The sequence below is a fragment of the Canariomyces notabilis genome (genome assembly GCF_033297395.1).
Source record: "Canariomyces notabilis strain CBS 508.74 unplaced genomic scaffold N656scaffold_1, whole genome shotgun sequence".
In the NCBI taxonomy this organism is placed as follows: Eukaryota; Fungi; Ascomycota; class Sordariomycetes; order Sordariales; family Chaetomiaceae; genus Canariomyces; species Canariomyces notabilis.
Window position 1 is genome coordinate 1,307,603 of NW_027041823.1, and position 22,783 is coordinate 1,330,385.

General features: G+C 55.2%; 10 protein-coding genes across 10 annotated transcripts; 6 read left to right on the forward strand and 4 right to left on the reverse strand.

Moving 5' to 3' along the window:
- Positions 1-1,384: 1,384 nt before the first annotated feature.
- Positions 1,385-2,908, reverse strand: N656DRAFT_34147 (WD40 repeat-containing protein). Its single transcript, XM_064809304.1, has 6 exons — positions 2,685-2,908; positions 2,548-2,621; positions 2,220-2,458; positions 1,757-2,132; positions 1,657-1,701; positions 1,385-1,582 (listed from the first exon to the last, which is right to left on the reverse strand). The coding sequence occupies exons 1-6, from the start codon at positions 2,810-2,812 to the stop codon at positions 1,419-1,421; spliced, it is 1,026 nt and encodes a 341-aa protein (XP_064674949.1). The 5' UTR covers positions 2,813-2,908; the 3' UTR covers positions 1,385-1,418.
- A 697-nt stretch (positions 2,909-3,605) lies between these two features.
- On the forward strand, positions 3,606-6,975 carry N656DRAFT_699193 (RIC1-domain-containing protein; the record flags this gene model as incomplete). Its single annotated transcript, XM_064810767.1, has 3 exons — positions 3,606-3,983; positions 4,037-6,220; positions 6,280-6,975. The coding sequence occupies 3 exons, from the start codon at positions 3,606-3,608 to the stop codon at positions 6,973-6,975; spliced, it is 3,258 nt and encodes a 1,085-aa protein (XP_064674950.1).
- Positions 6,976-7,888: 913 nt separating this feature from the next.
- Positions 7,889-9,301, forward strand: N656DRAFT_773503 (uncharacterized protein). The gene is made up of 3 exons (XM_064814074.1): positions 7,889-8,028; positions 8,107-8,352; positions 8,468-9,301. Exons 1-3 carry the CDS (start codon positions 7,972-7,974, stop codon positions 9,038-9,040), a joined length of 876 nt encoding a protein of 291 aa, XP_064674951.1. The 5' UTR covers positions 7,889-7,971; the 3' UTR covers positions 9,041-9,301.
- Positions 9,047-9,595, forward strand: N656DRAFT_34216 (uncharacterized protein). The gene has a single exon (XM_064809306.1). It carries the CDS (start codon positions 9,157-9,159, stop codon positions 9,430-9,432), a length of 276 nt encoding a protein of 91 aa, XP_064674952.1. The 5' UTR covers positions 9,047-9,156; the 3' UTR covers positions 9,433-9,595.
- Positions 9,596-9,827: 232 nt separating this feature from the next.
- N656DRAFT_34503 (PAP2-domain-containing protein) lies at positions 9,828-11,853 on the reverse strand. Its single transcript, XM_064809315.1, has 4 exons — positions 11,815-11,853; positions 11,247-11,749; positions 10,736-11,178; positions 9,828-10,663 (listed from the first exon to the last, which is right to left on the reverse strand). The coding sequence occupies exons 2-4, from the start codon at positions 11,501-11,503 to the stop codon at positions 9,939-9,941; spliced, it is 1,425 nt and encodes a 474-aa protein (XP_064674953.1). The 5' UTR covers positions 11,504-11,749; positions 11,815-11,853; the 3' UTR covers positions 9,828-9,938.
- On the forward strand, positions 11,765-12,922 carry N656DRAFT_34479 (uncharacterized protein). The gene is made up of 3 exons (XM_064809314.1): positions 11,765-12,158; positions 12,214-12,270; positions 12,424-12,922. The coding sequence occupies exons 1-3, from the start codon at positions 12,025-12,027 to the stop codon at positions 12,716-12,718; spliced, it is 486 nt and encodes a 161-aa protein (XP_064674954.1). The 5' UTR covers positions 11,765-12,024; the 3' UTR covers positions 12,719-12,922.
- Positions 12,923-13,073: 151 nt separating this feature from the next.
- N656DRAFT_833695 (uncharacterized protein) lies at positions 13,074-16,198 on the forward strand. The gene is made up of 3 exons (XM_064818695.1): positions 13,074-13,388; positions 13,459-15,075; positions 15,142-16,198. The coding sequence occupies exons 1-3, from the start codon at positions 13,127-13,129 to the stop codon at positions 15,708-15,710; spliced, it is 2,448 nt and encodes an 815-aa protein (XP_064674955.1). The 5' UTR covers positions 13,074-13,126; the 3' UTR covers positions 15,711-16,198.
- N656DRAFT_773507 (uncharacterized protein) lies at positions 15,900-18,524 on the reverse strand. Its single transcript, XM_064814075.1, has 4 exons — positions 17,464-18,524; positions 17,307-17,400; positions 16,580-17,253; positions 15,900-16,505 (listed from the first exon to the last, which is right to left on the reverse strand). Exons 1-4 carry the CDS (start codon positions 18,160-18,162, stop codon positions 16,368-16,370), a joined length of 1,605 nt encoding a protein of 534 aa, XP_064674956.1. The 5' UTR covers positions 18,163-18,524; the 3' UTR covers positions 15,900-16,367.
- A 243-nt stretch (positions 18,525-18,767) lies between these two features.
- N656DRAFT_34618 (UPF0005-domain-containing protein) lies at positions 18,768-20,333 on the forward strand. Its single transcript, XM_064809319.1, has 4 exons — positions 18,768-18,819; positions 18,881-19,121; positions 19,228-19,401; positions 19,467-20,333. The coding sequence occupies exons 2-4, from the start codon at positions 18,954-18,956 to the stop codon at positions 19,956-19,958; spliced, it is 834 nt and encodes a 277-aa protein (XP_064674957.1). The 5' UTR covers positions 18,768-18,819; positions 18,881-18,953; the 3' UTR covers positions 19,959-20,333.
- Positions 20,334-21,015: 682 nt separating this feature from the next.
- On the reverse strand, positions 21,016-22,492 carry N656DRAFT_793875 (Septin; the record flags this gene model as incomplete). The annotated part of the gene is made up of 6 exons (XM_064817210.1): positions 21,016-21,274; positions 21,331-21,798; positions 21,850-21,987; positions 22,051-22,138; positions 22,194-22,310; positions 22,399-22,492. 6 exons carry the CDS (start codon positions 22,490-22,492, stop codon positions 21,016-21,018), a joined length of 1,164 nt encoding a protein of 387 aa, XP_064674958.1.
- Between the last annotated feature and the right edge of the window lie 291 nt (positions 22,493-22,783).

Genomic DNA, 22,783 nt, shown 5'->3' on the forward strand with positions numbered 1-22,783 from the left:
TTCCTGGTTCGCCCAATGTATGCACACCACAACCACGACCGCATCCCGACACCCCGGCAAAGCGAAAACAAGCGGGCCAGCGACGGTAACGTTGAGCCCATCATCTACATACATACGCTAGCAACGGCATGCGTTAAGGGCGTTAAGGAAGGGCCGTTGATGGCGTTGGGAGGCTTATGAGGCTTGAAAATGCCCCATGTCAACCCCGCAAGCCGTGCCCCTGTCTTCCCCTGACCAGTGGCCATGTTCATCTTATTATCGTTCTTGGCTTGAGACCGTTTTAGCAACCGTATGGACCGTTTCTTGATTAGTAAACTGGAGCTGAAAGGGTCAAGAAGTCTGTCACTCTGTGCGTGTGTGTCCCACGCGTCTATCAGAACAGAGTCAATGAAACCTGACCCTGCTTGACGGTAAGTTAAGGGTTATCAGATGCAGGCCCCTTTATTCTTCTTGTCTGCATGTGTATGTATTTACTGTATACATGGAGTGAGTTGCATGGTAATACTGTACAGTACAGGTTCAGTACGGGGTACAGTACAAAAGTGTAGGCTACGGTGGACACGCACGCCAACCGTCAGGGTCGCAGCCGATGTGGTGCACTGCTTGTTTGCATCTTGGGATCCCCAGCGATTGGCTCAGATTTCCGTCGCTAGCGTGCATTATTAATAGCAGTACCCGCACATCCACCCTTGTCTCCACACCCAAACTTACTCCGTACACTACACTAACATGGACTATCGAGTAAACCTTCATCAAACTCGCATCATGATAGCTGGAGACAAACGGCTGCAGGGTCGAAACAGACAGGGCAGAGAGATGGAGTTCGTCCCTGAGTCACCATGAAGTTCACTACTCAAGGGTAGGTCTTCAGAAATAACTATGAACTTTTGTGGATCTTGTGCTCATTCAATCTGGTCTCTCAGACTTGTACTACCTGCTTCCAGCACACACATCGTATACAACAATTGCTTCTAGAACTCCCTTTCCACGTGGTTTTGCGGCGACAAATATTTCCATCCTCTTGGAATCTCTACAGGCTAACCGCACAGCCCCATCAAGTTGATGATCTTTGGCAGATTCTTCTGCAAGATGGAGGGGCACGAATGGCCGGTCGGGGGGAAGTTTGTCCGTGCTGATAGCCCTTCTGGACCTTGCAACGGCCACTCCCGACCAAGGCTCGATGTGTCTATCGACAGCCTTGGTCTCAGCCGGGGGCGTAAGGTTGCTGCAAGGGGCCTGGTCTCGATGCCAATCCCAACGACAACCGGTCACAACCGGTCCGCGGCATCTTGGAACTGCTGCCAGCCACCCCGATACTCCCGTGCCAAGTGTGGTGTGCATCTCGACTAGCAGCCACCCTTGCCATGGACTTTCGGTGTTCGCTTCGCGCGAAGACCGGTTGAAATCACAGCTGGCACTCATTTCCGGTCCGCGTCAAGGCCGACAATGCGCAGCACTCCTAAATCACTGTAAGCGAGACAATATCTCGAGGGAGCCCAAGCAACCGCTTCGCAAGGCCCCGCCGACTTGAACGTGTAGACGTGCTCCCCAGTCTCGGTATGCGTGACCTCCAAGCCAGAGCCTAGTTGAAATGGGCAGGTCAACATCCCGCGCTTGTTTCAGACAGAAAGCCCTGGGTAGACAGGCTCTTCTTACCTTCTTCGCACCCGCCGACGACATAACTGCCATCGAATGTAAAGCCTAAAAATAAATTATTAGCATCAAGGTTTCGCTTCAGCTCGCCGTGGCGCCGTACTTATGCTGCGAACTGGACCGACCATGCGGGAGACGGTGCGCTGACATATCCAGTCCTTGGTATCAAAGAGAGCTATGATAGAATCTGCTCCGCCAGTGGCGAGGTACTTCCCGGTCGGCGAGAGTTCCACCGTCAAACACGAGGCGGTATGCCCCTTCAACATGAACTCTGTAGATTCTCCTGGCTGAACCGCATGGTTGACGTGAAGAACCGGTTCCAGCTCGGGATATGACAGGATACGTATCTTACCGTCCTTGGTCGGCAAAAAGACTTTTTCTCCGCTCCAACAGAAGGCCATTTGATTCGTCTCGGTCGGCTGCTGAGAGGACGAGACTATGGCTGACTTGACGGGCGATATCTGGAAAAGCTCACCACTCTAGAGGCAGTATATCAGGGGGAATCAGTATGTATTGTACAGTACCATCGCGGGAGACCCCTAAACAACCGTGGCTGGGTCACCCACCTTGTTTCCTACGAGGAGCGAAGAGCCGTCAGGGGCCCAGGCAAGGGTGTGGGCACTGCCGAGACCCTTCACCTCGTTCACGCACGCCTTTGTCCTCACGTCCCAGAGCTTGACAACGCCGTCGCTGCTGACGCTGCAAAGCTCTGCATCCTTGACGGGGTTGAAGGCTATTTTCTCGATTCCCGCTGAGTGACCTTTAAGCTCAGTGGAAAAACGGACATTAGGCTTTTCAGGGTTCCCTGCAGAGAACGCCCAATCAGTATTCTATGCGGCGCGTTGCTTGGGCACGCGTCGTGAGAGCAAGAGAAGAGAACAGGGGCTAACTCACAGACACGTAACGTCTTGTCAGCGGCGCCCGTGGCGACCAGACTACCAAGAGGGTTCCATGCAATGGATCGAAGACTAAAAGGCAGCGTAATGAGCAAGGAGCGTCGCGTTTTTCCTTTGGGATACAACCGTGATTACCTGTGATGAGACCCAACGCCGCCCCTGGCAGTCGATTCGTTGTACGGCTGGCTTTTGAGAGGGCCGAAATAGGCTGCGAACTTGTCTTTGGGAATGCGGCCATATCTGGGCCGGATGACCGGCGCCATGGTGAGCTGAATGGGGCGATGCTAACGATGTTGCTGTCGAGGATGGCCTTGGCTTTAAAGGGATCCGGGTCTGGATTCCTCGGAACACAAAGAGTACAGCTAACCGACGGTTTGAAAACACAATCTGAAATTCTGGTAGAGAAGAGACAATCTGCAAGACACTGTTATGACACCGCGATCTTCAATCTGAAGATCACTTGGGAGTCAGATTCCAACCATTGCTAGTACGTATGAGGATACCTGGTTTGGAGTCAGTGTGATGGAACTCTGATGTCTCATGGACCAAGAACAAGAACAGGTCTGCGCTGAAAGAGCCAATATTCGATTGCTGAGGTTGAGGTAATTACGGATACAATCCGTACACCTAGGGGACTTTGATTACCTTACCGACGTAAGAAATTACCCAGTGTCACGTTACCGCTAGAAGTGTTCCCCAGGCCGCTTACAATACCGGCACGCTACGTCCTCTACAGTACAATACGGTAACAATCAATACAAGCGCCTCGTACGGGCTTTCCCGCTGCCTTCCGCTCTCGCAAGGGGAGGATCCACTGGCGCACCACAACGTCGTAGCTTTGACTCGCGCATCATCAACGTCTACCAAGTGCCGTATTCGTCGCCAGACACCGTCCGTTTGCCATTGATCCCGCGGGATACTCCAGCCGAGGCTCACTGGGAACCGACTGCAATTCGACATGAATTGACGCCAATCCGATCGATTCGAGGCCCGCCGATGCGCATGAAGCCGCCTTGAAGGTACTGTACCGGCTTCAGAGGCTTTATCAGAGGAGTCATGTACTGGCCGCTTGGGACACCACGGATCTATGCGACAAGCAGCACGCGCCAACCGAGCTCCCGCCAGCTAGTTTCTTACGATGGCCTCACCCCTCCAGCCGGCGGCCCCAACCACCCCCTCCTGTCCCCGACTTCTGCCGTTTCCCCGGACGAGCCTACCTCGCTCGTCCCGCCGCTAACACCGGCAACTCCTCTGACTCCTGGAATCAAGCCCGTCGAGTACAGCTATCCCGAAGATGCGACCCTCGAGCCTTCCTCCGGGCCTATTCCACCGAGCTTCGCCCTCAACGACCCCATCCTTGCGCTCCGCGTGGCCCGTGCTGGCCAAATATTCGCTGTTATAACAGCAACCTCCATAACCGTTTGGCAGACAAAGGTGCGAGAACCAGGGCCCTTCCGTGTCCAGCTTTTACCTGACTTCTCCGCCAGCCCACTGTTGTTCTCGCCGTCGTCGTTCGCTCCGAAGCCTCCCTCAAATCATACGGCAACAATATCAACCTGCTGCTACGGCCAGATGCGGCCATCCTTGTCGTGCATACGAGCTTGGGTTATCTTATAACATACACTCTCGCCACCGATGCCGAGTCCCGCGTGTACCGACCACACTTCGCCAACCATACCAACGTCCAGAGGAGACGGCAGAGCCATGTTGGAGATCCCGGTCACGCCGCTCCTGACCAGATCCTCTGGGGCCCCGGTGAAGGGGGCGGAGTGAGGGATGTCAGCGTTCGCTTCCGAATGGTGATCAAGGTGGATGCGGGGATTGAATGCGCCTTGGCTCTGGACGACGAATTGGTCGTAGCGACACGGAAACCCGCTGCTGTCCAATGCATCCGTTGGTCCCCCGACAGGTCTGGGAGCCAGACAAGCACCGAGCTGCTAAGCCGGATGAATTGGCTGGAGAAGAAGGTGACGGTCAAGGAAATGACGCACGACAGGCCAATGAGTCTATCAACATGGATCACGAGCGACGGGAGAGCCTACGCGGTGCAGCGACTGGGCCCTGGTCAACAAGAGCCCGACGCCGGCTCCAGCGAGCCACCTGATCCCAGAAAGCTATTCAAGGGCTACTGCTTCCATGTTCCTCAACACAACCAAGATCATGCTGTTCGCTGTGTGATCAACGCCCGTTTCTCTCTGATCGCAGTTGGCTGCGCCAATGGCAGCATCCACGTCTATTCGGCACGGGACTATTCGGGCAACATTCCTGCCTCCCACAGCCACAACTTAGCGGTATCATCAGCCGTCTCGGGAAAACTCACGTCGCTCAGCTACTCCCCAGACGGCTACTGCCTCTTTGCTGGGTTTGAGAAGGGCTGGGCAATGTGGAGTGTCTATGGGAAGCCACTGAGCAACTCGTTCCATGCCGATCATGCAATTGCCGCTGCAAACGGGGAGCAATGGCTGTCGGGCGTGCTCGACGCCGCTTGGATCGCAGGGGCTTGCGACCTGCTGCTCATCAGCAGAGCCCACGAGGCGGTGTGGCTTTTGGAGATGGCCCGGAGCGCGGTAACTGGGTGTTACAACCCGGCCAATCTGTTTCGAACCGTGCTCCAGACCACTTCGAGCGTCATGGTGTATAGGGGTTACGACTTGCCTGATCTGACGTCGATATCGGCTGAGCCCTCTGTCTGGCACACAACTAGAGTTCCCGCCGTGTACCTTCTCAACCAGTGGCCGATAAGATGTACGACTGTTTCGCCAGATGGCAGATATGTCGCTGTGGCCGGCAGAAGGGGTTTGGCGCACTACAGCATCAATAGCGGCAGATGGAAGACGTTCGCCAACGAAGCAGCGGAGAACGAGTTTCAGGTGAAGGGGGGCATGTGCTGGTACCAGAATATCCTAGTGGCCGCGGTTGAGGCCAATAGATCCTTTGAACTCCGCTTATACTCCCGCGAGGCCTCCCTCGACAGCGGCACGATGGCATACTCACATCAGATAGCAGCACCCATAGTCTTGATCACTTCGACCGGGGAAGACTCGCTGCTCGTTTACACCTACGACAATCTCCTCTACCATTTCATCTTTGCGCCCGTCTCCGGTTCTATCAGGCTAATTGAAGCGGGTCACATTGCCTTTCACGGTATTGTAAGGTCTCCTGCAAGAGTAAGGGGCCTGAGCTGGATCCTGCCGGACCACCAGCTGCTCGAAGGGGATCCCTCGCAGGATGTGGCCCATGCCTCGGTCCTGTTCCTGGTCGATGGGAAGCTGGTCCTTCTCCGGCCTTCGGTCAGCGACAATAATCTCAAATACGATATGCGCGTCATTGTTCACAACGTCGAGTACTTCATCAGCATGAGAGATCAGGTTCTCCCAACCGAATCCACACAACAGCTGCTGGACTCTCCAACCCAGGGTAATGCTAGCGAAAGCCTGCAAGACTCCCTATGGATATTCGACGGCAGTGAGCTGAAAGCTTGGACTGATGCGGAACCGGTTCTGAAGGCGATATCTGGCGAGTCATCGCGAGAGTTGCCCCCAATGGTCTCCATACCCGTTGACTTCTATCCACTTTCGACCCTTCTTCAAAAGGCAGTCGTGCTCGGCGTCGAGTCAGATCTCATCCAGCGCCGTGACATTAGCTTCTCCTTTTTCCGCTTCTCGATTAGGGTAAGGGTCCCAGGCCGATTACCCTTTGCTTGTTTGGGTATGCTGAAACGTATCTGCAGACACACCTATTTTTACCCAATATCTTGCGATCTTACCTGATCGCAAACAAGTCTGCTGAAGCCTTGCGGCTGGCCCAGCAGCACGAGCACCTCGAGTACTTTGCTCATGCACTCGAAGTCCTTCTGCACCATGTTTTAGATGAGGAAGTGGATGCTAACCCCGCCCCTGCGCCCGAGCACGCAATTCTCCCGCGGGTGCTCTCTCTCCTCTCATCGTTCAGGCAATACTTGGACATTGTGGTGCAATGTACTCGCAAGACAGAAGTGCGTTGTTGGCGCACCCTGTTTGCCTATCTCCCTCCGCCACAAGAACTCTTTGAAGAGAGCCTCCAGCGTGGCAGTCTCAAGACGGCGGGCGGTTACCTTTTGATTCTGCACACGTTCGACGAGTTGGTGACGGCGAGCGAGCAAAGCATACGGTTGTTGGGTCGGGCCATGGAGGAGGAGGACTGGCACTTGTGCAAGGAATTGGCGCGGTTCCTCGCGGCGCTTGACGAGACTGGGGATACTCTCCGAGAAGCAATGGATATGGTCAACGTGCGAACACACCGAGGACGTGAAATTGATGAGGGATCCGTCGGTAATGGATTTCCGGCGAGACTCGAAATACCATCCGGGGGTGTTTACGGCAACTATTCCGACGGCGGCACTCCGGAAGCCAACGCAAGCCAGACGACAGGAAGCGTCTCGGACTAGATGGTGCATCGGCCACCATGCAGTACTTTCACCAATCGACAATTAAGGACGGCTATATGCAACGCGGACAGTCTGGATAGACCGAGATTAGACGGCGGTTTGGCGTTGGATATTGGGTTACCGTCTTGCGAGCCAGCAAGCTGGGCCAGGGTTGTTAGGGGCAAAACCTCGCTCATGAACCGGACGATCTGGAAGCTAGGTGAAGATACGTGGTAGTAATCACCCCATACACCCGGACCCGGTCCGCGGGAGGCATATCAACTCCCCTTTTCATCATCACTTCCGCCCTGGTTCCTGCATTCAAACCCATGCACCGCTTTTCTTTCCTGACCAAGAGCTACCCTACCCGCGCGGCCTTTATTCCAACCTCCTTAAGGCACAGGCCCGCTGTCCACAGTTGCCCGCCTGCTGGCATGTGCACCACTAACACCAAAGACGAGCCGCGGAGGAGTGATGGATAACTGATGAGAGCAGCAGGCAAACCATAAGGGGAAGGCATCTGGTGGCAATATTCGTTATTCGTAGTTTGAATCAGGAGGAAATATCTCGATACCTCATTTACCTGATAATTTTTCAAACGAGGATTGGGCGACCTTTCTGTTTCGGCGGTTGTTCACGTATGTGTAGCTTGATATTGGCTAGGCGGCCCAGGGACCTGGTCTACGTATCCGTAGTGGGGCACGGTCCTGGCGTATTTGGCCATGCGCGGGGCAGCAGGCGTTCCCCTCCAGTGGCTGGGCTGCAAGGATCCACCCAACCACAAAAGGAGCACACTTCGTGCGCGGCGCCAAACAACTCGGACCAAATCGAACCGCCACAACACTAACCGCTGTCCATATTCGCCCACTACCTTAGCTACGATTCCGCCACTATCCGACTCGGGCGATTCGACCGTCACCGCGGTAAGCGCTTTTGAGTGTCTGTCTAAGCCATCGGCCCGGCACCGAGGGCCCAGCGCACAGCACACATCCTAAACACCCGGACGGGAGCGCAACCATGGACGACTACGGGACCGAATCCGATAGCGACTACACGAGCTACTGGAGGGACTGGGTTTGTCACCCCGCCTCCCCTGTGACGTCTGTGGTCCTTCTTTTCCTGTTAACTAACCTCAAAGCGCTCCTGCACCAGTTCATCTCGTCTCGCGGCAACGAATACTTTTGCGAGATCGACGAAGAATACCTGACGGACCGCTTCAACCTGACGGGGCTGAACACCGAGGTTCCCTACTACCAGTATGCTCTGGACCTGGTCACGGACGTGTTCGATCTCGACTGCGACGATGAGATGCGGGAGACGATTGAAAAGTCGGCAAGGCATCTTTACGGTCTCGTCCATGCCCGCTATATTGTAACGACTAGGGGTTTGACGAAGATGGTTTGTTTCGCCCAGGCCTTATATCTCCCACCTACCTCTTGATTTTCTCCGCCCAACCCTAGCCAGAGCCATAAGTCCACCCGATTCACTAACGCGCCAACCCCGTGAATACCAGCTCGAGAAATACAAAAAAGCCGACTTTGGCAAGTGCCCGCGGGTGATGTGCAACTCGCATCCGCTGTTGCCCATGGGGCTGTCCGACATACCCAACCTCAAACCCGTCAAACTGTACTGCGCGCGGTGCGAGGACCTGTACAACCCGAAATCCTCGCGGCACGCGTCCATCGACGGCGCCTACTTTGGCACCTCGTTCCACAACATCCTGTTCCAGGTCTACCCGGGGCTGATCCCGCCAAAATCGAGCGAGCGCTACGTGCCGCGCGTCTACGGCTTCAAGGTGCACGCCGCCGCGGCGCTGGTGCGCTGGCAAAACGGCCAGCGCGACGACCTCCGCCGCCGCCTCCGCAAGATGGAGGTCGAGAGCGGCTTCAAGGACGGCGAAGACGACGAGCTCGAGGGCGAGGATGATGATGATGATTTCGATGATGATGATGATAATGGCGGCCTCCAGATGCAAACCCATCAACACCACCAGCAGCAGAATATGGCTGAGTATGGCAGGGGAGGAGACGGCACGGTGCCGCCGTCTGGGTTTTCCGGAGAGGCGCAGATGGGAAGCGTTGCCTGATCCAGCCGGGGTTGGGTCGGTTGGTCTCTCTCTGGGTAGGCGCCAGATGGTATCCTCAGTGTCATACTGCTGTTGAAAGGGGGCGCTACGCAGTTGCGCTGTTGTGTTGTTCTGTCATGTTCTGTCCATGTTGGCCTTCACACGATATCAGGGTCAGAAAAAATCACTTGCAGGTTGGGGCGTTTGCACTTTTCCTCGTTTTGGGTTGGCGTTTATCAAGGCGAAAGGGGGTCGGAAAGGGGGCGGGATGGAGGTATGGTGCCGGACGGGGTGGTAGGGGGTTCCCAAACCAACGGTGGCCTCGGCCCCGTGCTTCGAGCGCTGTCATTGTTGGTCTATTTCTTGTATGGGAGAACTATGACATGCACAGTGGTGGTGATACCATTACATAGGTAACAAAAAGACCCGTAACTGAATCCACGTCAAAAAGTTGCATCGCCCAAGTAACTTGACAGCCAGCTTTCTTGATTGCCTAGGGTACGTTAGCTCTAAGCAGAACTACAGACAGACCACTGAGGTGACGAGCGAAGCCAGAAGTGAACTCCGATGACGCCTTGTGGGCAGTCAATTTCCGTTTCATTTTTGGACTGCGTAGTAAAAAAGAGGAATGCAAATCTATGGGGGTACGCAACTGTCAACCCTCCTCCTATGACGAACCGTGATGCGGTGGTCGGCATGTGTACTGCTTTGCTTTTATATACCCCTCTCTACCCCTATTTACATCAGCATGGATGCGCCAGACCGAACGCCCAATGTTCCTGTAAAATATCCGTGAGCATGCAGTAGTATACACAACCCATCACTGTCATAAAGTAAGGTCTTGCGCAACGAAATGCTCGAGACCCAATCCATGCATATGCACAAAAGGAAAAGAGAATGACGGCATAATGCACTTTTTTTAGATCCTAGGCGCTCCCAAATATGAGGTGTCCTCATCCCCGTCGTGCTGGCGTGGCCCCAACCCCTGACCCTGCCGCTGAGAGACGACAGGCGGGGGGGTGCTGCTGGTACTTAAACCGCGGCCGCGATCATAAGACTCAGAGTCAGGAGCGTCGCCAAGGGCCTCCTCTTCGTCCCCCGACCGGTACTGCCCGCGCAAATGGTCGGTAGCATAGCTAAAGCTCCCCACGCCGGCCCAGAAAGCCTTATCGTGGCTGCGAGGGCCCCACGCCCAACCGGCGCCGCTCGAGATCGGTAGATGGTAATAGCGGAAGGCGAAAACCGATGTGACGGTCCCAATCAGGTACCCGAAAATGATGTCGAAGGCATGGTGCCGGAAATCCCACCACCGCGAGCCTGCGATGAAGACAGAAGCCCCGAATGGGATGAAGGCAAGAAGCAGGAGATAGAGTGGCGGCGCCGCGGCTTGTCGCCGGACCGCGGCAACGGCTTGATTGTGTCGTGCTATACCCTTGTTTCCCAACGCAGAGTCTAGCGTCGTTGGGGTGGGCGCGGGCAGATTGCGAAGCTCATACGATTCCGGACCGGTGACTTTGGCACTAGGGAGGCGCGTGCGGGAGGGGAAAGCGGTGAAGGCGGATGCGTCGGCGAACCCGGCCGGGGCGAGGAAGGGTATCGTGATGGCGAACTTGCTTGCGATAAAGAGAGAGAGGTAGATTAAACCTATCCGATGTTAGCCTTGAGGACCGCATTTTGTTCAACGCCCCAAGGGCTGCCCAAATGCCCGACGCATACCTGCAGCCGAAGAGCTCGAATGTCCACTCGGATAGCTTCTGAAACCATCGTCAAGCACGTGCCTGTCCGTGTTCGTGCAGATTTTGGGGCTAACAAGCAGCCCATTGTTGGTTGCAGTGACCAAGCCGCCCACAATGTAGTCATTGAAATTGTCAAGATCGGGCTGACATCGGGAGAGGAGGTCGGGTCGCGGCTTCCCGAAAAGGTTCTTCATGCCATTCGTAATAAACCAAGCTGCGACTATGGACAAGGCCAGGCCCAACAGGCCCATGTGTAGCTCCCATAGTTTGCGCTGCCAAATCAAAGACTTTGGCGTTCCTGGAGGTACTGTCGCACCGGGGACGAAGACCACGCAGACGACGGCAATGATGACAATGGGAATAAGGATACCGACGATTACAAGTAGCCAGACCGGCACCGTCTCGTTGAGAGTGTAGGGGAAGCTATAGAGCGGTCAGAATCATGCTCAACTCCTGGAAAGGGTGGGAGAGCGCTGGGACGGTCAACGTACGAAATGTTGCGATCGTCGAGCGAGAATGGACGCTTGTTTGGCTCAATATCGCCCAGGACGTAGCCGACGGCCGCAAAGGCTATGAGGACGACCCAGTCTAGAACATAGGATAATGCTAGCACCCATGAAGGTTTCTCCTTCCTCCGCACGCTGCCTCCAGCGGGATCTAGGTTGCCCATAATATCGGTAGTTTGGGAAGTCGGCACAGGTGAGAAGGAACGGCCGTGAATAAGAGGTCGGATCGAGTCGTCGGGCATCGGGAAGCCCTTTGGTAAGTAAGAAAAGTATGGAATAAAAACCGCTAGTAAGCGGTTGGCGGCGAAAGGGGCCCAAACGCTATTATTCTGTGGTCTAGGCCGGCTATGTGTTGCTGCACGGTCGAGGCCGGACTCTCAAGCGCAAGCGAGTCTCGGGTTGCGGCCGGCGCCTCTTACATGAAAAAAAGGCCAGTTGGATCAGAGTAAAGTGAACAAAGTGGGCGCATTGAACGCGTCATCCGCCCACTGATTTACCAATTAGTCACTGTATTTGCTCTCTCCAAGCCTGTGAAATGCGAGAAGTCGCCAACCTCGTGGTAGCCGCTCAGTGCTCAGTGCTCTGACAGCGGGGGCTAGTCCCAATGAGGAAGGGGCGCACCTGCCCTTTGCCGCTGGGTTTGCAAGTGCTCAGCCACACAAGGGAGTAAGATGCCGAGACACCTGAATGGTTGGCCAAGGCTGATCGACAGAGAATTCCAAGTCTCAGACACACACGGGGATCGAGGAATGAAACACTTTGGATGAGTGACACCCGTAGCAAGCCATTCACTGCGAGGTATCCGAACCGCCAACGGTTGTCGCCAATAAAAGAGGATGTTAATTGTAATAATCTCTTTGTCTGCTTTTTCAGAGAATCAAACAAAAGCGCTCGTCGGTGAGAAATTCGGGGATACTGAATCAAAGAGGCGCAGGCTGAGCTGACCTTCCAGGCCCCATTCCAGCCTGTGGATACTAAGGTCGTCGGGCTGGTGGGACCCAGTTGTTACGTAAGCAAAGCCCTCGAGTACCTGTCTGTCCCTTTTCCAGCCGCAGAGGGGGGGGGGGGGCGCGGAATTTAAGCATACCGGACGGCTCTGGCGATCACCGATCAAGAGATGAAAGGTCCCATCTGTTTTACCCATTAACCCATATTCGTGAAGTGTGAAACCCTCCCTGACGATAAATAGCCTGCTATTTCGGCCGGCAACTGGACACGGCCACTGGGACACGGCCACTGGGACACGGCCGAGAGCCCGAGATGATCATGGAGAATGCTCGGAGACATGTGGCTATCAAGACGGACGGCTACCGCTGGGCGGACATCCCCTGGAGAGGAGGCGAGGCGGAACGATCTTCACCAACGTGGCTGTCCTTGTGCAGGATCGAGGCGGTCCACACGTGCCGTTGATAAATCGAACTTGCCCGTTCTGCTTCAAGTCAAACGCGTTGGATTAAGCCATTCTATACGAACTTCTTTTAGTAGGCGATCGTGGACGATTCGACGAGGCCCAAGGTTAGCTTCCGGGATTCGTTTGCCGGTCGAGGCCAAGTTGCTGGGGACTTTGGGACATTGTACCTGACTCCCGTCCTTAATGAAGTTTCAATCTCAACTTCCAAAGGTAGGAACTTTCTAGCAGTTGCGGCGGGGTCTGGTCCTTATCGTGGAGTGCATGCGTGCCCCACTAGTGTATACGTTACCTATCACATGCGCTGCATGCCGTAATATGGGGAAAGACCCCACATAGCTGGTCATGATGAATGCCGTGGAAGGCACAGCGCCGGGCCATCGGGTCCCGTCTTCCCCTCCATTAGCAGCGGAATTTCTATGTATATACGGGACTCGCTATTGTCGCCAACTTCGTCATGCATGATTCAACCACGATGAGGGCGCAGCTCGAACAGCGCCAGCAGCAGCGTTCTGGGCGTCAATCCGCTTCGGCCGCAACACGGAGCGGGACGTCATTCCCGGCGCTGCGGAACCGTGCACACGAAAGTGACAGCCCCTACGTGCGCAACCATGCCGATACTCCAGTGGCATGGCAACCGCTCGATGCGTCAACCATAGCTCGAGCCACCGTCGAGAACAAGCCGATATTCATGCATATTGGCTTCTTAGCCGACCACCGTGAGTGACTCAAGTCCTAATAGCCACCGTCCATTCATTGCCTAACCCAAGTCACCCCCCTATTACCTAGTGTGCCACCTCACGACACAAGACTCCTTCTCCAATTCCTCGGTGGCCGCGTTCCTGAACGAAGCCTTCATACCCGTCATCATCGACCGAGAAGAGCGCCCTGATCTCGACACCATCTACCAAAATTACAGCGAGGCAGTCAACGCTACCGGCGGATGGCCCTTAAATCTCTTCCTAACCCCGGACCTCTACCCCATCTTCGGCGGCACCTACTGGCCGGGCCCGGGCACCGAACACAGCGCTGCTGGCGCCGCCGTAGCCGGGGACAACACTGGCGAGGAGTCGTACAATGACTTTCTCGCCATAGCCAAGAAGATCCACAAGTTCTGGGTAGAACAGGAGGAACGATGCCGGAGGGAGGCGTTCGAGATGCTGCACAAGCTGCAGGATTTTGCACAGGAGGGCACGTTCGGTGCGACCGGGGACATCGCCGTTGCCTCGACCGCTCCCACGGCGGCGGCTGCGGACCCGGCCGACCTCGACTTGGACCAGCTAGATGAGGCCTTGGCAAGGATATCCAAGATGTTCGACCCCGTGGACTACGGGTTTGGAACGCCAAAGTTTCCGAATCCGGCCCGACTGTCCTTTCTGCTCAGGCTCGCCATTTTCCCGTCCGAAGTGCGCGATGTCATCGGGGAGAAGGAGGTTGCAAACGCTACCTCAATGGCTATCGGTACCCTGAGGCGCATCCGGGATGGCGGGCTGAGGGACCATCTCGGTGCGGGTTTCATGAGGTTCAGTGCCACTAGAGACTGGAGCATGCCTCACTTTGAGAAGATGGTCGGGGAGAACGCATTGTTGCTCGGCGCGTTTCTCGACGCCTGGCTGGGTCAGGCTCAAGGAGGGGACAAGGGACCAAGCGTGCACGACGAGTTTGCCGACGTTGTTCTGGAGTTGGCCGACTACCTGACAAGCCCCTTGATCTGCCGTCCCGGCGGTGGTTTCGTGACCAGCGAGGCAGCCGATTCATTCTACCGAAAAGGCGACCGGCATATGCGGGAGGGCGCGTATTACCTCTGGACCCGACGTGAGTTCGACCAGGTGGTCGGTGGAGGGGCGAGGGACCACGTCAGCTCGGTCGCTGCGGCCTACTGGAACGTGCTGGAAGATGGGAATGTCCCCCAGGATCAAGATCCCTTTGACGAATTCATCAATCAAAATGTCCTGTCTGTCAATAAGGATCTAACCGAGTTTTCCAAGCAGTTTGGGGTCCCTCCTGAGGAGATCAAGCGCCTGGTCTCCGCCGCTCGGGAGAAGCTGAGCACTCACCGGGACAAGGAGCGAGTTCGCCCTGCCAGGGATGAGAAGGTTGTTGTAGCAGTCAATGGCATGGTCATTTCGGCCTTATCGAGGACGGCAGCCGCTATACGCCCGCTTGATCCAGAGAGAGCTGCGAGATATTTCCAAGCTGCAAGAGCCGCAGCCACTTTTATCAAGGACAGACTTTGGGCGGGGACCGGGGGCGACGATATCAATCCACTACGTCGGTTCTTTTACGAGAAGCCAAGTCAGAGAGCTGCTTTCGCGGATGACTATGCCTTCCTGATCGACGGCCTTTTGGATTTATACACAGCGACGTTTGAAGAGGAATGGCTGACGTGGGCCAAGCAACTACAAGGTACGTCCGTTCATCTCTAAGATGGTTCGAGAGACGGAAGGCCGTGCTAACCGATCCGTCCCGCAGACGCCCAGAACCGGCTCTTCTACGATTTTCCTATTGCCAAGCCATCACAACCACCCCCTCCACCGTCCCCCAGGCACGCCTGCTCGGGCGGCTTCTACTCGACCGAGGCGGATACGCTAAGTCCCACCATCCTGCGCCTCAAGAGCGGCATGGACAAGTCACAGCCCTCGACCAACGCGGTGTCAGCGTCAAATCTGTTCCGCCTCGGCGCCCTTCTGGCCGCGGGGGAGCCAGACGCCGCCGAGGCCTATACCCTCCAGGCTAAGGCGACTCTTGCAGCGTTTGAGGCCGAGATCTTGCAGTACCCATGGCTCTTCGTCAGCCTGCTGACCAGCGTCGTGACCGCCCGCCTCGGCGTTAGGAAAGTGTGCATCAAGCGCGGCGACGAGAGAGCCCTGACGGAGTACTACACGCTGCCGCGGGCTGAGGCTAGGGCGCTTTTGCTTGTTGATGACGAGGATAAAAAGACGGCTGGACGGGAAACTGCCAGGGGGAAGGAGGTCGAGGGATTTGGGACGGCAGGGTTGCAGAGTAGAATGGAGGACCTGAAGCTTGCATCTAAACCGTGATTAGAAAATGCGGAAATGCTGGTGCTGGCATAAAGGGGGGAAAGGCCATTAGAATTATTAAGATACCAACATTTCTTATTTTCTTTTTGGAACAGACCACGTTTAAGATTCCTAGCATTTGCGACCGGTTGGCCTTGGAAGATGGTACTCTCGGAATCACACTCAATGCCTCTGCACGGAATCGGAATGTGTTAAGGCATTATTAGGAAGACGGTATTCGGTACATACAATCAAGTTAGGTACTCGAATCTCTCAGGAGAGGCATCACCACCTCCCTAGCACACCTACCGTCGCATTTTCTTGCTTCATGGCAACGATGCCGACTTGTTCTGCCAAAAGGGTATCTAGTCTACAGTATTGTTTCTCGAGTTTCCTTCGCCACTAGAAAGGAGACCTAATGCCCACCTGCGGGGCTTTAAGACTCTTCATTCAATAAATCCCTGGCTCACTTCCTCTTCGCGTGGGATTCGGTGACAACCTTATGGGATAGCTACCATCCAAAGATCTGCGACGTCAAATACAAAGGGAACCTCAAGGCTGTATCGATCTTGCTACGAGGCATTGCGCTGATCCAATGAGCGGATCCCCGTTGAGGAACTTCACGTTCGGAAGTAAGGCTTGAAGGTACTCTCGCAAGAGCGGCCCTGAGAGCTCAACTCATCTGGTCGAGGTCCCTCGTTTGTTCATTAGTTCCGTGAAGAAGGCCTGCAGATTCTCCATGGGCGGAGCAGCTTCCATGCCGCTCTCAGATCCCGTCGGGCTGGCGGGTTCGGAGGAACCATAGGCTTGCCGGTCCTGAATTTCCGGGGGAAAACGTTAAATAAGCCCGTGGTAACAGGGGGCAGGCGAGGAGGAAGGAATAAACATACCTTCAGCCGTTGCACCATGTCGTCGGCATCCACCTGGATGCCACCCATGTTGAATTGCACCGGCCCAATGTGCTCGAGGACCTTTGGTTCGGCGGCCCGGGTCGGGCTATCGCCGACGAGCTCGTCCTGCTCCAACTTCTTTACCCGCTTATGGCGCGATTCAGCTGCCTCTTCGTCCTTCTGCCTAAATGCCTCCAAGACCTTGAGCTGCTGGGCGAGGAAAACTTGGGTGTCTATCGTCTCAACCTCAAGTTCGGTGGAATGTGTGTTGCGCCCAGCTAATTGGAGCGCGTCCATGGTGGGATCCTGGACCGACTGCTCATAGAGAGCAACTGCGGATCCCTCCGGCTCCTCCCGCATCTGCTCGTTGCAACCGTCGCCGTGGCCATTCACCTCACCATTTTCTGCGCCGCCGTTCGGCTGATGTTGGACGAAGGGTTGGTTGAGGTCTATTGACCACCCACTGCTGACGCGCTCGACGTCAAAGCCCTCTCTCAGCACCCGGATCTTGCCCCACGAATCCCAGTTTGGCGGTACGACAATTCTATCTCTGTCAATGACGTTGTGTTTTAACGGCTGCTTCTTCAGAAGCGAGTGTATGCCCAGGCTTGAATGGATCAAGGTGGGCAGTTGAGAGGGAACGGAAGGAGTTGTGTATATTAATGATGCGCCATCTGGGTGGTAGGGGGTTAGCACGACAGCGGTCCTGCTGGGAAAGGAGCCATACGTTTCAGAAGCACCGTCCGCATGAATTGTAAAACGACGTCGAATTCCTCCTCCTTCCAGCTTTGTGTCTTTTCCAGATATTCCATCTTCTCGGCCTGTCGATTGTGTTAGCGGGCGACAAGAAGGGAAGGCGGCGTAGGCGCCGGTGGGTGCTCTACATTTTGGCAAACGAGACATAGGGGAAGGCCAAGGGCATCTTCCCATTCTCCTGGCCCAAGCGGGAGAGCTACCTCCCCGTCCGCTGTAGGCGCGGCCGTGGTGCCGTCGAGATTTGTCCCACCGCCTCGACCTCGGTCTCGCCACGACAGCATAACCTCTTCCATAGCATCCTTACACTCGTTGCTTAGAGAGACCAGCACCGTGCGCAGAAGGAGAATCCATTCCCGCAGCTGTCGCAGCCACTTCCATGGTTGGGACCAGTCGAGTAACACTACTATCAACGTGTTTGGTATCGATTGCGGTGTAAGCAGCGGCTGGAGGAGAGAAGCAAACGCAGGAGAGGGGCTCGTAAGGGTGTAAAGAGAAATGCGCGCTAGCGTGTCTTCCTGATCGGCGTCAAGAACATCGTAGTAGGTGTAGCCCAAGGCGAAGCTGTTTGCGACTGGTGGGATTCTCGAGGCGTTACGGTCGAGGGTGCGGCGAAGCTCGCTGTTGGAAAGCGATTCAAAAAAATCGCGCTGGGAATCGACGGTTCCGCCGAGCAGAATGATGTTCTTCTCTGGAAGCCGCTTCCCGCTGGCGACGGAGTAGAGCATAGAATTCCACAGGTCCTTCTTCTCAGTCTTGTCGCTATTCTTGGAGTCGGAGCCGGTGGAAGCGGCCGTGTAGGTTGAGTAGCGGTTCGTGTTTGCCGCCATGGCTGCGCCCGCTTATAGTTGGGCTGCAGTCTGGCGCATTTGCCGTGATGTCCCCCAGTGCCCTGTGCCGGGAAGTCGTGATTGCGCTTTCGCCTTCAGGAGGTGCGGGAAGGGAAAACGTCGGGCTGAAATCGTTTGTTGAATATCCTGTCACACTTAATCATCGCCTGTAGCCCTAGAGCATGGCCCTTTTGCTGCACGCGCTTGTTGATGACTGCTGAAAGCGAGCAAATGCTGGTCGTCGGTTCTTGGGACACGGGGCTCACTACCCCGTACTGAGGGTGCTCGGAACCTTGGATAAAGCGACGCGACTGGAGGTTCGAAATTGGACGTGTATAGTTTAGTGGATCCTTTCCTTGCATCTTGATTAAAGTAAGTTGATGCGACAAGGGTCCACAGCCGTTTGATTGCCGAACAGCGGGGCGGACCGGGCGGTGCCGTAAGCCAGTAGCTTAACCCTAACCCTTAGCATCAGACACATGATCTGTCTGCTGATCGATGTGACGCGACGAAACGAGCTCAGCTGCAAGCTCAAACCAACACCAATCTGGAAGATTCCGGAGTCAGCTGCGCGCAGCTGCTCCTCCGCCACTGCTGCCTTTGGATACAATCCCCACCTTCGCCGGGAGCCGGCGTCATCATCTAGAATCTTACATGGTATCTAATATTCCCAAGTTCAAAATCACATACACTTGCTCATTTCATTACCTCTTCTGCGGCCATCTGCATTCAACGCCAAAGTGGTTTGTGCAGCTATACTGCGAAATTGCTTGCACCAGAACACCCTAGCCATGTCAACAGCCAAGTACACACCGGCTCCGCAGGAGGACCCGGATGCGCACCTCAATTACACACAGCCGCCCCCGTCGTACCAGGCAGAGAGCAGCTCTGCTCAAGATCAAGATCGCTTGTTTGGTGCGCCGCGCAGCAGCGAGGACAACATTCCCGATGATTTCAAGGTTCGTTGGTTGTTTGCGCTGGAATCCCACCATGACCTGCGCCTCTCCATCGCCGCGCTGCCATTACCTAGGCGTTGCACAAGGATCGCTAACTTCTTCACTGTAGTTTGGCGGTTCTGTCGCCGAAGCGACCGTCGAAATTCGGAACCAATTCATCCGCAAGGTCTACACCATCCTGACGGTGCAGCTCGTCGCCACCGGCGTAGTGAGCGGCGTCAGCTTCTGGAGCGACAGCTATAGGGCATGGATCCAGACACATCCCGCTATGCTGTACCTTTCGGTGCGTCTGTCCGCTACAAAGTTATCGTTTTCTCCCATCAACAACTAACCCTGCATTCTTGCCAGCTCTTTGGTGCCATGGGTTTCATGCTCCTCACGTACTGGAAGCGCCACTCATACCCGACCAACCTACTCTTCCTTTCGGGCTTCACGCTGCTAGAGGCCTACACCATCAGCGTGGTCGTATCCTTCTTCCAGACGTCGGTCGTGCTTAACGCGGTCGTGCTCACTGCCGGCATCTTCGTCTTCCTGACGGTGTTCGCATGCCAGACAAAGTACGACTTTACGAGCTGGATGCCCTACCTGTTCGGCGCGCTGTGGGGACTGCTGCTCTTCGGCTTTATCGCCATCTTCCTCCCGTACTCGAGCACCACCGAGCTTGTCTACGGCCTGCTTACCGCGCTCATCTTCAGCGGCTACATCCTCGTCGACACCCAGCTGGTTCTGCGCAAGCACCACGTCGAAGAAGAGATTGCTGCCGCCATCAGCCTGTATCTTGACATCATCAATTTGTTCCTGGCCATTCTGCGCATTCTCAACAGCCAGCAGAATAATTAGGTGGAGTGGGAAGGGGAGCAGGAGAACGATAAGGCCTGGGGTGTACGTTGTTTCTTTATGGAAATAGGTCTTGTATGGTCTCCTGACGGAGGAATTTTGCAATTGAGCATGAGCACGGTTTCCGTTTTACAGTCTTACTGTTCTCATCAAGGACTTTACCGCGAGAGCAGGCTGGAAGCTCTTGTTCCTGAATTATCCGCAGTTGCTCAAGTCCGAGTGTTTCGTAGTTCGTTTTGTTTTGGGAGGCATGTTGGGATTTGTGCTGTAGGCTACAACGGCAATTACTTCAACTCATCGGGTCAGCTAATGCACGCAGGCAGCTTAGCCTTATCAGAAAGCAATACAGTCTACGTTTCACCATAAAGCCTGCGGGTAGAATGGTTCGGATTTGCGCAAAGGGTATATTCTCCATGGATGTAATACGCGAATCCCAAGCCGAGGTGACGATATCGTAAAACCACCAAATTCAGGGAACCAGTGCACAAGAGACAGAAAAGTCGAATTTAGTTGATATCTGCATTAGAAGTCCAATAATAGAAATATGAAAAGGGCAGACAGTCAAGTAAAAGGGCGGGTATGGAAACCGATGCTACCGGCGGACTGAACACAGAAACTCCTGGCTGGCGACCAGCATCTTGCAGGCTCTCCGGTTTGGCTTGCCCCTGGTCCAGGATTCTGCAGTCGGATGGAATAATGAAGTCCTGGATATCAGAACCACGGGGCTGCGGGCGATCGAAGCAACCAATGGTCTCCACCCCATGCCGTTCATCCCCCACACACCCATCAAACACGTCTCCAGGCCGATGCCTTCTCACATCCCATGCCGACGCTCAATGGTCCTCGGCTATCGTCACAATCATAGGTTGGTCCCGGCGAGTATCGTCTTTGTAAAAATCGCAAAAGCAGCGGGGGGAATATTTTGTCTCTAAACACAACAACCAACGCCTCAAATCAGGTTGCAATAGAAGGTCGCCTGGAAGGGGCCGTGTTCTGGCAACATCGGTAGGGCAACGATATATCAAATTCCCGGCGGACAAGGAACCGTCAAGTTCATTGACTACTCCGCGCCATTGGCCTCGCTGTGGTTAGCAGCCGCGGCTTGTTGGGCCGCAGCAGCGGCGGCGGCCTCCCGCTGCATTCGTGCTTCGATTTCGCGCAGCTGAGATTCACGAGCAAGAAGCTCCTGGCGCTTCTCGTTGATTTCGCGTTGAACCTTGACCTCAATCTCGCGAAGCTTCTCCTCCTCGCGGCGAAGTTGCTCCTCCTTGAGACGCACTGACTGCGAGGCAAGATCCTCGGGATTCATCGAGGAGTCACTGAATCGCCGAGTTAGTTCATGTCTAGACAGATACAGACGAGAAGGAGAACATACACTCCAGCGCCGCCCTCAACACTCTTGCTGAGCTTCTCGGTACGGTAGTTTTCGTAGAGAAAGTCGTGGGTGATCTCCTTCAGGTCGGCAAGATGGCTGTGCAGGAGGGCAGAGCGGATGGCCAAGAAGTCCGAATGGCGCGGGTTATCAACCTCGACCACACCCCATGGGTACTGGCGGGCGCGAACCTTGCGCCCACCAATCTCGACAACATCCTCCGAGCCGACAATAGCAAATGGCATGAGCCCTCTGAGCTCTGCATTTTCCTCGACCGTGTCCTCGTCGTCCTCCTCGATGTCGTAAGGGAAGTTGTAGACGGGAATCCGGTAGTGTTCGATATCCTCCATCACCAGCTTCTTGGATTCGGCCAGCTCAGAGGGCGTCAGAGAGTCGGCCCGCCCAATGACAGGGATAACGTTGACCCGAGGTGCCAGGCGCTTCATCAACTCAATGTCTAGCTCGCGGAGGCTGGTGACATGGTTAGTACGCTTAACCTGAGCAACGGAGAGAAGCAATTACCCATGGCCGGTCGGCGTGATGAAGTAGAGCATGGCGTGGACACGGTTGTCTCTGAAGCGGGGATTACGCTTGATACGCGATTCCTCGGCGAGAATGTCATCGTATTGCCTCTCTAGGTAGCCAACAATTTCTGAGAAGCTATGCGAATAAACCATATTAGCATGGTGCATGACCCACGGGTATAAACGGCGGCAAATTTACCTGGCCTCGTTGTCGACCTGGTCACCAAAGCCTGGTGTGTCAACGATGGTGAGGGAAATGCGCGTTCCCTCTTCGTCCAACTCAAGCTCTACTGGCAGTTAGCACTATCGAACTGGTGCTCTCCTACGGCGAGGAATACTTACCGACGGTGATGGGCTTAATCTTGACACCTTCCTCCACATGGGCGGTAGTCGCATCATCGGAGTCCTTGTGCGGGAGTACGGGCTTGCCGCAGAGCGTGTTGACGAAGGTGGTCCGGCCTAAATGGCACGAACGGCGATTAGTCCCCAGCGCAATTCCCCAACGGTGACTGCCGGTAGGCGCTATCCTCGAGAGCACACAACTCACCAGTTCCTGAGGCGCCGCAAACCATCAGGCAAAACTGGATACCCTTCTTGACGTTCTTCTTTCGACGGATCATCTTCTGTCCCACGGCGAACATTGTTAGCTCGATTACCCCAACAACACGCGGAGTGGCCGCGATTGAGCGATGATTATCGACCGATTGGGAGCGGCAACAGGAGAGCGGCGGGAAACCGGGAACGAGAAGGTCGAGATTGCAGGTATGTATTTTCATGGAACTGGGAAGACAGGGAAAGGCAGACGTACGGCCGGAGAAGACATGATGTTGGTGTGGAGTCGTCTCGTGTTTGGATGCGGGTAAAACTAGCGCCGAACTCAAAGCAACGGCAGGAAGAATATACTAAATAGAGGATTGAGCTCTATTCGGTCA